The sequence below is a fragment of the Pelophylax lessonae genome (assembly GCF_965119305.1).
Source record: "Pelophylax lessonae genome assembly, contig: HAP1_SCAFFOLD_356, whole genome shotgun sequence".
Classification (NCBI taxonomy): domain Eukaryota; kingdom Metazoa; phylum Chordata; class Amphibia; order Anura; family Ranidae; genus Pelophylax; species Pelophylax lessonae.
The window spans coordinates 162,940-175,530 of NW_028119988.1; the positions used below are offsets into that span (position 1 = coordinate 162,940).

At 44.2% G+C, this 12,591-nt stretch overlaps 1 protein-coding gene across 1 annotated transcript; it reads left to right on the forward strand.

Moving 5' to 3' along the window:
* Nucleotides 1-1,703: 1,703 nt before the first annotated feature.
* On the forward strand, nt 1,704-12,171 carry LOC309543815 (protein MTSS 2-like; the record flags this gene model as incomplete). The annotated part of the gene is made up of 3 exons (XM_082276250.1): nt 1,704-1,829; nt 6,010-6,129; nt 12,082-12,171. The coding sequence occupies exons 1-3, from the start codon at nt 1,728-1,730 to the stop codon at nt 12,169-12,171; spliced, it is 312 nt and encodes a 103-aa protein (XP_082132376.1). The 5' UTR covers nt 1,704-1,727.
* Nucleotides 12,172-12,591: the final 420 nt, after the last annotated feature.

Here is a 12,591-nt window from a genome sequence, read left to right on the forward strand (position 1 = left end):
GGAACTCTGATATAAGGGTGGGGGGTGGGGCTTTGATGAGGTCTCTGATATAAGGGGGAATGTTAATGGGGACTCTGATAAACCAGGGGCTCTGATGGGAACTCTGATGAAAGGATGGACTTTGAGGAGGTCCTTGATATAAGGTATCTCTGATGGGAACTCTGATGTAAGGGGGGACTTTGATGAGGTCCATGATATAAGGTAGCTCTGATGGGAACTCTGATGAAAGAATGGACTTTGAGGATGTCCATGATATAAGGTAGCTCTGATGGGAACTCTGATGTAAGGGGGGACTTTGAGGAGGTCCATAATATAAGGTAGCTCTGATGGGAACTCTGATGTAAGGGGGGACTTTGATGAGGTCCATGATATAAGGTAGCTCTGATGGGAACTCTGATGAAAAAATGGACTTTGAGGAGGTCCATGATATAAGGTAGCTCTGATGGGAACTCTGATGTAAGGGGGGACTTTGAGGAGGTCCTTGATATAAGGTAGCTCTGATGGGAACTCTGATGCAAGGGGGGACTTTGATGGGGAGTCTGATATAGGGGAACTCAGATGTAAAAGGGGAGCTTTGATAGGGACTCTAATATAAAGAGGCTCTGATGGGGACTGTGATGGACTGAAGTTTATTTTAAAGTTCTTTGCTTGGTTTTACTGATTTTTTTTTTCTTTTTCGGTTCCAAATCATATCTTGCTGATTAAAATAAAACTCCCAAGAAAACAAGAAAAATGAATGAATTTGTTTTAATTTGATTCACCCATTTATCAAACTGTTTTTTTTTTTTTTTTCTTGGCTAGTGAATATTTGGTCTAGACCCCTGGTGCCCAACCTATGGTCAGAGGGCCCCATGTGGCCCTTTGGTATATAATGTCAGGCCTCGGATCTCAGCAGTCTGTATTGGGAACATTGATTAGGGTAATAGCACTGATCCCTACTAGCCTCATGTAACATGTACCCAGTTTCATATTGTCTTCTGCATATCTCCAACCAATAATGTATCCTGTCCACACTCTCTCACCATCATTTCCTCTATTAGGTCTGCAGTCTTTGACAGACCTCCCAAGCACTGCATATAAAGAACATTATGTGGGCCTTTTGTGATGTCAGGGGCCACATTTGAGGCCCCCCTATAGCTCATAAGGTGACAACCACTGGTCTATACTATAACATTTGGAGTGAAACAAATCAGAGGAGTTGGAATAGGGTTTGCAGAGCAATGTGCTCTAGTTTGCTGCAAATTTATCCAAGTGGCAATAACATTTTTTTGAAGTTGAAGAAAAGAAACATGACAGAGGTGCAGCTTTCTTTAATTTTTTTTTCCTCTGACCACAATACAGCAGCACTAGCTTGTAGCAGGCACCCTGAAGAAGCATCTCCAACAACCTGAAACGTGGGATACTGCAGTCATTGTACTAAGTGTGTCTGTGTGTCATTTGTCGGTCTTGCTGCCTGCTTGCTGGAAATTTGTGGAGTTATAATTTGGTGCTTGATTTTTTTCCCCTTCCCTTTTTCCCTTTCCATTTTTTTTCTTTTCATTCCCCCTCACCCTTCTGCCCCCACATTTTGCTACCCCCCTCGTATTTTCCTCTCCCACCTTCCCCTTGTCTCACACAGCAGTCTGAACAGCGTTAACAGTAGTGACTCGAGGTCGAGCGGCTCGCACTCACACTCACCTACTTCACACTATCGCTATCGCAGCTCCAATCTGCCCCAGCAGGCACCGATGAGGCTTTCCAGCGTCTCCTCCCATGATTCTGGCTTCATTTCCCAAGATGCTTTTCAGTCAAAGTCTCCATCGCCTATGCCACCGGAAGCTGTCAACCAGGTAAGCCAGAAGTCTGTGTGATTTGGAGTCTGTTAAGTGTCATTGGTCATGGTGCTCATCAACACCGTTATTGGACTGTATGCTCCAAAAACTTGGTTCTCAAACTGAAACTTTTTCTTAATAGAGTTGGGCATTGTCAGAACTCCCATTGGGATTTTATTTCAGTCTGAGGCCTTGTTGGGGAGATTTTTCCTTACTCCCTGTCCCAGTGACAACTTGTTTCAGACCGGAAATGAAAGCGGAACTAAACCCTCCTATTGTTTTCAGCCAAGGAAGCTGCCATCTTGGCCTCTGTTTTATGTGATCATTTATGACATCAGCCATTTGATGGTTTAACAGTTTGGTTGAAAGCACAAGTAAATGTGACAGTTAGCAATCCCGGCATTCCAGCAATGTAACTGTTTTGAAACCCTTAAATTGATGGATTTAGTTCTGCTTAAAGATGTTGTAAACCCATAAAAAAAAATGTTTTTTTCAACCTGAAAGAGAAACACATAATGAGCTAGTATGCATTGCATACTTACCTTAGAACGAGCCACCGCTGTGCCGCCCGCTTAGCTGAATGACAGGCGACATGTTCAGTCGCCCGTCTTCTGGGATCGCGGCATCCGCCCATCTGATTGGCCAGAGCCGCGGTGATGTCACTCACGCACACGGGGCTCTGAAGGAACGGCACCAGCGGCCGTTCCTTCAGAGCGCATACGCCAGTAATGTCACTGGCTGCATGTAAGGTAAATATCTCCTAAACGGTGCATGTTTAGGAGATATTTACAGTACCTATAGGTAAGCCTTATCATAGGCGCACTCAGGGCTGCTGATAGGGGGGGACCACCAGCCCTCTTGTAGGGGGCCCAAGCACACGGGGGGGGCCCACACAGAGAGGGGGATTAGTGATGGACAACAATTACAGAAATCTTCCTCCAGCACCTGAATCTGATCTCTGTCCCTCTCCCTGCTATCAGCTTTTATCTGTTGAGAAAGAGACAGTCGTCCCTCACTAATCCCCCTCCCTTGTGTGGGGCCCCCCTCCCAGCACTTATCTCTGCTCAGGAGTTTATTTGTAAATTATAACTTTGTTTCTCTCTCTCTGTCTCTCTGATCACTGAGCTCCAACTGCCCAGCCTGTATATTTTTCTCATCTCATCATCTTTTTTATTTAACATGTTTTTTTTTTTGTTTTTTTTAGATTTAGCAGGAATTATGTGAGTTATGTTATATTTGTGTCTGATAATAGTGATTTTGTTGTAATTTTAGCTAAATATATCTTTAATATTTTCTTGAGGGGGCCCTGCCAGGTAGTCTGTACGGGGCCCCGTGATTTCTAACAGCAGCCCTGGGCGCACTTCTAGGTAAAAGTTGCAGAGGAGGGTTTACTTCCTTTTTAAAGGAAAATATGGAATACGGAGATACGGACAGCAATAACATTTTATTTCTGAACAAAACCAAATACATGGTTAGAAATTTGTTTGTTCTTAAAAAAAATGTTGTCCTTGTTCTTTTAAATATTCTCCCCACTTTGGTTGAATTCAAACATCAGTTTGACCCGATTGATGATTAGGAAATAGAATGGTATTAAAACAAAAAAAAATTGCAGTAAAATTCTACTAGTATATGGCCAGTTAAGCAGATTAAGTAAGAATTCGTATGATGACCCTAAGTCCTTACGATTCAAAAATAGGTTGTCAATGCCAGCTTCTCAATTTGTATCCTGAAAGATTTGCTGTGTACTGGTTACAAGCAAGGCCAAAACTAGGAGGGGGGGGGGGGGGGGGCAGGGGGGAAACTTCCCCGGGCGCTGCATTGAGGGGGGTGCCGCTGCTGACAGGAGTAGTGATAGCAGTATCACTTCTCCTGTCAGCCTGGGAAGGAGGGAGCTAGAGTGTTGCGAGTGCTGTGTTCTCTCTCCCACTCTTCAGCTTGCTTCTGTCCCCGCCCACCCGCCTATTAGACTTGTTCCACGGAGCTCAGGAAGTGCCCTAAAACCCCCTCAGTTCTGTGCTAGAGGTTATGAGTGGCTAAAAGACACAAAAACCGACCAGGGGTGGCATCAGTACAACTCCCCTACCTGTAAAAGTACAGAGCAGGAAAAGCCAGAAGCTCCTAGTGCGCCCCTGCAGACAGCGGCTCAGATATGAGGGACGGGTCTGATCACCCATCTGAATGCATCCTTCTTGATCTCTTTATTAGCAGACTACAGATCTATCTCATAGTTCATTTTACGAAGTCAATCTAGGCCTTGTTAAAGTTCACTGATCCCTGATGAAGGGGGAAGTGTTTTTGGCCTCTGAAACATGTTGGCTGTTTTATGTGATCATATTTTGAATAATTAAAGCAATTTGGATTCCCATACAGTCTAACAAATGGGCGTTCTTGTCAAACCAATCTCTTAACATTCTACGAGGAGGTGAGCTGTGAGCTAGATAGGGGCAGACCAGTGGATGTGGTGTACTTGGATTTCGCTAAGGCATTTGATACAATTCCCCACAAGCACTTAATTTATAAAATAAGGTCTGCAGGTATCGACAGCAGGGTTTGCTCTTGGATACGGAACTGGCTAAAAGGGCGTGTCCAAAGGGTGGTAATAAACAGCGCATACTCAGACTGGTCTGAGGTAGTAAGCGGGGTGCCCCAGGGCTCAGTCCTGGGATCAACCTTGTTCAATTTATTCATAAACAGCATTGAGGATGGGATCAGTAGTTCCATATCAGTTTTTGCAGATGACACAAAATTGGGCAGGGCAATAACTGCACAGCATGAAGCAGATATCCTACAGAATGACCTGGATAAAATAACGGAGTGGGCAACGACTTGGCAAATGAGGTTTAATGTGGAAAAGTGTAAGGTTTTGCACTTGGGGACTAGAAACATAAAAGCTCAATCAGAGGCGTAACTAGAACCTTCAGGGCCCCGATGCAAGAAACCATGAAGGGCCCCCCAGACCCCTGGCCGGGGCCCTTCCCTTCAAGCCCGGGGCTCTTCCCACTAATCCTGGGGCTCTTTACTCTCGTTGCAGGGCCTTTTATTATGGTCCCGCAGCAGGATCCCTTCACAAGTTCTGCAGTGGGCCCCCTTCCTGCAATCTTGGGGCCTCCCCACAGTGGTGCAATGCCAGGGCCCGGTCGCAAGTGTGACCTTTGAGATCCTGGAAGTTTACCCACTGGTTTGCTACCGGGCCCCCTGGAGCATGGGGCCCGGTAGCAATTGCAACCCCTGCAACCCCTGTAGTTACGCCCCTGAGCTCAATACACGTTAGGAGGGGAACCCTTGGGGGAATCAAAAATGGAGAAGGATCTGGGAGTCTTGGTTGATGATAGTTTAGGCAACAGCATGCAATGTCAAGCGGCAGCTGCCAAAGCCAGCAGAATATTAGCATGCATAAAGAAAGGGATGTATTCCAGAGATAAGACTATAATCCTTCCACTTTATAAAACTCTGGTCCAACCGCATCTGGAGTATTCTGTCCAGTTCTGGTCGCCAGTCCTCAGGAGGGATGTGTTGGAGCTGGAGAGAGTCCAGAGAAGGGCAACTAAACTGATTAGGGAATTGGATAACCTTAACTATGAAGAGCGGCTGCAATCGCTCGATTTATTCTCCCTGGAGAAGAGACGCCTGAGGGGGGACATGATAGCAATTTATAAACATAGAAACATAGAATGTGTCAGCAGATAAGAACCATTTGGCCCATCTAGTCTGCCCAATATATCTGAATCCTATGAATAGTCCCTGGCTCTATCTTATATGAAGGATAAATATCTCAATGGGGATCTCAGCTTAGAAAAAAAGCTGTTCAGTCGAAGGGATTGCATGAGGACTCGAGGACATACAATGCGATTAGAGGAGAAGCGTTTTAACCTCAGGCAACGTGGGGGGTTCTATACTGTTAGGGCTACAAGAATGTGGAATTCTCTACCACAAGAGGTGGTTTCTGCGGGAAGTATGGTGGCTTTCAAAAGACTCTTAGACGTACATCTCAAGGATCAGAACATTAAGGGCTATGTGAGATGATTACAGCCACACACACCTACACAGGTTGAACTGGATGGACTATTATCTTTATTCAACCTCACCTACTATGTAACTATGTAATAACAGTGATGTTTTAGCTTCTTCTTTCCTTTTGCTTTCCTGTGCTTTATTGATTGCTCACAATATTCCGTTCATACGTCTCCCTTGTTTCCAGAATTCATCCAGCTCTGCCTCCTCTGAAGCGTCTGAAACCTGCCAGTCGGTCAGCGAGTGTAGTTCTCCCACATCTGTGAGCTCCGGGTCCACCATGGGAGCGTGGGCCTCCACTGACAAGGTGAATATGTTTTTTCAGCCATTGAAGTGTTCCTGTATTACAATACGTACAGCTGATGATTACCTGGGAACTAACAATTATTTTGTAGCATCCAAACTAATACCTTTTCATATTGTTTCTTGCACTGTTGCAATCTCAGGTAATCTGTAATCAAGATAAAATTAAAATTGTAATAATTTTACAGGTCAACTGATCTAAGAACCAACAAATCAGAATAATAAATGACCCTGTGTAAAAGATACGAATATACACAGGCAGGTTGTGTACAGAATTCAGGATATTTTGGTTTCCTTTCCTTTATTGAAGTTTTTATAGGTATAATGTGTTACATAGGAAAAATAGGTGATTGGTCACTAGCTTGCTAAGAAAAATGACATAGAAGTATGTGGAATATAGTATATAGAATAAGTAAAAGAAGATGCAATAGTGGTATAAGTAAAACAAAACTGTTACTTGTTAGGAATGAAAAGAAAATGACAATATTAATATGAATCATGCATGATAAGCAGATCACTGATTGATGGTGAAAAAAATGAAAGAATATGCTAAAGAGGACTTCCAGGTGTGGATATTGTATACAGTTACATTGGCCATATGTACAGTATATGCCATACCTAACTGATGCACCTGCAAGCTGAAAATCACTGAAGTAGACCCTATCCATTGATCTCCAATGGCTTCCGTGTCCTGGTTGCCCCACTGCATTCTGAACACAGGAGGTCAGCCACTTGGCACAGGTGCCATTAAGAGCATGCTTTGCAAAAGTGGATTTAACCCTCACATATACCCAGTGAAGTGAACAACCTCAGATGATACACAGAGATTAAAGAAATCTCCCTACATAAGTTTTACATGTATATCTGCTCTCTCCCGCTTTCTACACTGTTTAAAAAGTGAACATCATGTTAGAATTTTCTCTTCCTATTCCAGCACTGGGTGGGGAGTCTGGGCATACACTGTGGGACACCTGATTGGAGGAAAGGCACACCTCCTTCCACATAGGAAGATGAAGGTATAAACATGCAGAGCTGTGCTGTGAATAGACCAGCTCTCTGCTAATCTAGCTCTATGCACCCACCCCCACACAAATTTCCAGCTGCTTTTATCTGCTGTGTCGGAGAACTTGTCAGAAGTTATCATGTTGAAGGAACAGAGCAGCATATAGACACAGGACTTAGGGCTTTGGAGGGAGATCAGTAAACACTACAGATATGTGCCCAGGTCAGATTTTATGAATGGTGTTTACATCCACTTTAAGCCACAGAGTGTCATTTCTACAATCCCCTGTGTTACATTAACTGATGTGTCCAGTGCATGTGTTTTTGTAAAGATAGGCCATTCTATACCTTTTATAGCACCACTTGGCGCTCACCTGACTGGCCTCCTCTTTCTTCTCCCAGTCTGACAGCTACAGTGGGAGGGGCAGAGAAACCCTCACTGACATAAGCTAGGAGGAGAGAGGTGGCTGGTCACGTGAGCGGCGCTATGAAAAAGATATACATCGGCTTATTTTTACAAAACCACAAACACTGGGACACCTTATTTAATGTAACACAGGGGATTGTAGAAAGAACACTCAGAAATTGTAACCGATCAAAATTACGGGGCTTGTATACCAATGCCAGATGCCTGGCCAACAAGATGGGAGAGCTGGAGCTGCTAATGTTTGAGGAGGACTTAGATTTTGTGGGGATAACGGAGACTTGGTTTGACAGCTCTCATGACTGGATGGCGACCATTCAGGGGTATTCCCTTTATCGCAGGGATAGAGAGGGTAAAAAAGGGGGAGGGGTATGTCTGTATATTAAGAACAGTATACAGGTAAATATGAGGGATGATATTAATAATGGAGCTAAGGACGAGGCAGAATCCCTATGGGTAGAGCTTCAAAGGGAAGGCACGGTGGGGAAGGTAATATTGGGCGTATGCTATAGGCCCCCCAACCAGAGGGAGGAGAGTGAGGCGGACCTCATGTTACAGATAGGATTGGCAGCAAGGATGGGAAATGTCATTATAATGGGGGACTTTAATTATCCAGATATAGACTGGGCAGAAGGAACCGCACACTCAGCCAAGGCTCGGCAGTTCCTAAATGTTTTGCAGGACAATTTCATGGGTCAGATGGTGAATGCACCGACAAGAAACAATGCGGTACTAGACCTACTGATTACCAACAATACAGACCTGCTCACGGATATAGAAATACGGGACAACAGTGACCATAGGTCAATTTGTTTCAGTATTAATTACAGTAATAGGAAACACAAGGGTAATATAAGGACACTGAATTTCAAAAGAGCCAATTTCCCTAAACTGCGCTCGCTGCTAGAAAATATCAAATGGGATAGAACCCTGGGAACAAAGAACACGGAGGAAAAATGGGAGTGCTTCAAGAGCATACTTAACAGGGGGATTGACCAGTGCATTTCACAGGGAAATAAATTTAAAAGAGCAAAACTAAACCCTGGGTGGCTAAACTCCAACATAAAAATGTATATTAGAGCTAAAGAAAAGGCCTTCAAAAAATACAAGACTGAGGGGTCATTGGCAGCATTTAAGCATTACAAAGAGTGTAATAAGAAATGTAAAGACGAAATCAGGGCGGCTAAAATAGAACACGAGAGACATATAGCGGAGGAGAGTAAAAAGAACCCCAAGAAGTTCTTTAAGTATATAAACAGTAGGAAAGCGAGGCCAGAACACATTGGCCCCATAAAAGATGATAAAGGAAAAATGGCCACAGAGGACAGAGAAAAGGCGGAAGTGTTAAATAATTTATTTTCTTCAGTCTTCACAAAGGAATCGGGGGGCTACACGAACCTTGCTTGTAAGGCCGAACTAAATAATACACCTCAGGAAGTGCCGCCATGGCTAACAGAGGATAGACTTAGAGCTAAACTAGAGAAACTTAACATAAATAAATCCCCGGGACCGGATGGCTTGCACCCGAGGGTTCTTAATGAGCTCAGCCAGGTGATTGCCAGACCATTATTCTTGATCTTTAAGGATAGTTTACAGACAGGTATGGTGCCAGCTGATTGGAAAAAAGCCAACGTGGTACCAATATTTAAAAAGGGGCTGAGATATATCCCGGGTAACTATAGGCCGGTCAGCCTAACATCAGTAGTCTGCAAAATTTTGGAGGGGATGATAAGGGACCACATACAAGACTTTAGTAATGAAAACGGTATTATAAGTAGTAATCAGCATGGATTCATGAAAAATCGTTCGTGCCAAACCAATCTATTAACCTTCTACGATGAAGTGAGCTGCCACCTAGATAAAGGTAAGCCTGTGGATGTGGTGTATCTGGACTTTGCAAAGGCCTTTGACACCGTTCCCCACAAACGCTTACTGTACAAACTAAGGAAGGTAGGTATGGACCATAAGGTGAGTACCTGGATAGAGAACTGGCTCCAGGGGAGAGTACAGAGGGTGGTGATTAATGGGGAGTACTCGGATTGGGCGGGTGTGGAAAGTGGGGTCCCCCAGGGTTCTGTCCTGGGACCAATCCTGTTTAATTTATTCATAAATGATCTAGAGGAGGGGATATCTAGTACAATCTCAGTATTTGCAGATGATACTAAATTAGGCTTGCCAATATCTTCTATGCAGGATGTAGAAACCTTGCAAGCGGACCTGAACAAAATAACGGGGTGGGCAACTACATGGCAGATGAGATTTAATGTTGAAAAATGCAAAGTAATGCACTTGGGGGCCAGAAACCAGAAAGCAAGCTACTCACTAGGGGGGGGAACCTCTGGGTGAGTCTAGGATGGAAAAGGACCTGGGGGTACTGGTAGACAACAGGCTTGGCAGTGGCATGCAATGCCAAGCCGCCGCAAGCAAAGCCAACAGAATACTGGGTTGTATAAAAAAGGGGATTCACTCCAGAAATAAAGAGATTATTCTCCCACTCTACAAGACTCTGGTCCGGCCACATCTGGAGTATGCTGTCCAGTTCTGGGCACCGGTCCTCAGGAAGGATGTGCTGGAATTGGAGAAAGTCCAGAGAAGGGCAACAAAAATAATTAGGGGAATGGAGGACATCAGCTATGAGGAAAGACTACAAGCACTGAACCTATTCTCTCTGGAGAAGAGACGATTGAGGGGGGATATGATATCAATGTACAAATACTCTACTGGCGACCCGAGCATGAGGAACAAACTATTCAGAGAGAGGAGATACAATAAGACACGTGGCCACTCACTAAAACTTGAGGAAAGGCGGTTTAACCTTAAAGTGCGTAAGGGGTTCTTCACTGTAAGAGCGGTAAGGATGTGGAATTCTCTTCCACAAGCAGTCGTATCAGCAGGGAGCATTGATAGTTTCAAAAAACTATTAGATGGACACCTTAAAGACCACAACATACAGGGGTATACAATGTACGGTTAAAAGCAAACACACACACACATCATAAGTTGAACTGGATGGACTGATGTCTTTTTTCAACCTCACTAACTATGTAACTATGTAACTAAATTATAGCAGCAGTCGGAGCTGACAGGCAGGGAGGGGGGAGGAGGAGGACACCTCTCTCCTGCCAAGTGCCCCCAGAGCAAGCAGCTTGCTGTGGGGGCACCCAAGCGGGCACACTCCCGAGCCGCAGCTCTGGGTGTCCATTCACATCTCACATCTCTGGGTGTCCATTCTCAGCCCAGCCCCCTCTCTCTGCTCATTGATTCACTGGCTGTGATTGATAGCAGTGGGAGCCAATCTGTCTCAGCTAATGAGCGGTGAGAGTCCCAAGAGAGCCGAGACTGTAGTGCACATCGCTGGATCACGATGGAGCTCAGGTAAGTACTACGGGGGCCGCTGCACACAGAAGGTTTTTTACCTTCATGCATAGAATGCATGAAGGTAAAAAAACCCCAAGAATCGGAAAAAGCAGTGCTTTTCGGGTCCAAAAATACGGTGCATTTCCATGTGGCCGTGTTTTTTTTAAAAGGACCAGGGACTCTTTCCCTGCATTTCCCACAAGAATCTGTACAGGAAGTGACTCAGCCACCATTTTGAGAAGATACAGCAGGGCAGCAAGACATGTTTTTCTCAATCTCTCGCCATCACCCCTGAGAGAGCTTAAAAAGTGTTACTGCTGTCGTTTGAGTGACGCAACACGTACAGGAGCGGAGCCTGCGCACGGAAGCCGCATCCAGGTTGATTCCCATAGTTAACGGACAGACGAGCCTGTGATAGCCCCCACTGCTAAAAATGTATTTATAAAGGAGGAAGGAGGAGAAGGTTATCCCATTATATTTGACACCCTTGGGTATAACAGCGCGTCTGACTCATTGGAATATATGAGTCAGATAGTAAGTCTTCAGACCAGTCTAGGGTTAAGCAGAATCCTCTTCATCTCGTCTCCTTCGCTGGGCAGTCCTTGATGTTGCAGAAAGCACCATTACACTGTGAATGAAGGGCACTGTGACTGCTGAAATTCATGAGGAAAAAGGAGGTTGCTCAGCGGATCAGCGCCAGGACCTTATTGTTTGTTTCCCACAAGTACAGCATCCCATTCAAATCCCGTTCAAATCAACGGGCTGCTGTGCCGGCACAAGCGCAAGCCGTACCACCCACAAGAGTGTGAATCTAACCTAATGTGGAAATGAGTTCTCTTGTATCACCCGAGGCTAGTCACTTCAGGGGGTATATGTATGGATTTGCAACCACTTTAAACTTTCTATATATCTGCCATCTAATTCTATCTGTTTATGCGCCAACATTTTATTTTTCTAATCCTTATAATAAAATAAGATAATAGAAACACCTCTATTATGTTTTTTTTTTTTTTTTTTTTTTGTGGTGCTGTCTACAAAATGGCTGCTACCCCTGGGTTTAGAGGTGGATCAATCTCAGCTTGATTTTAATCACCTTTATCATTGTATTGATTTTGCATTTTGTTCCCTGTTTTGTTTTTTCATTTTTTCCTCCTCCATGTTGTCTGTCTCCAGCTGTCCAATGGGTATCATCACTATGGCGAACTGCCTATGGCAGGCCATTTCACCCATTTCCCGCTCCCAGTGTCCCGCCCCTGGACCTGATCTAATTCCGCTCATCCAGACTATCACTATTACACCATTGGTCCAGGCATGTTGCCATCATCCAAGATCCCTTCCTGGAAGGTTTGTGTTTGTGTGGTGCGGCTTTTGGCTTTGATGTCTCATCTCCTCTTTCCTGTCATCTAATCAAACCATTGTCCGGGGTTTCCTAATTTCTGTAAAGTTTTGATCTTTTTGTAAAGACTACACAACCGTACTGAACTCACCATCTCTCTAGATTGTCCAAAAATGATTATGCATTAAAATCATTTTGATCAGAATAAAAGGAAAACTGTAGAATTATAAAATTATAAGTATTTTAAAAAGTACTACTTACACTGTGTTGTCTCTCTCAGCTTTATTCATCTTCTAGTGTAGTTCCATGTAATGCTAATTTTTGGTACAGATTTCAAGAAGAATTCT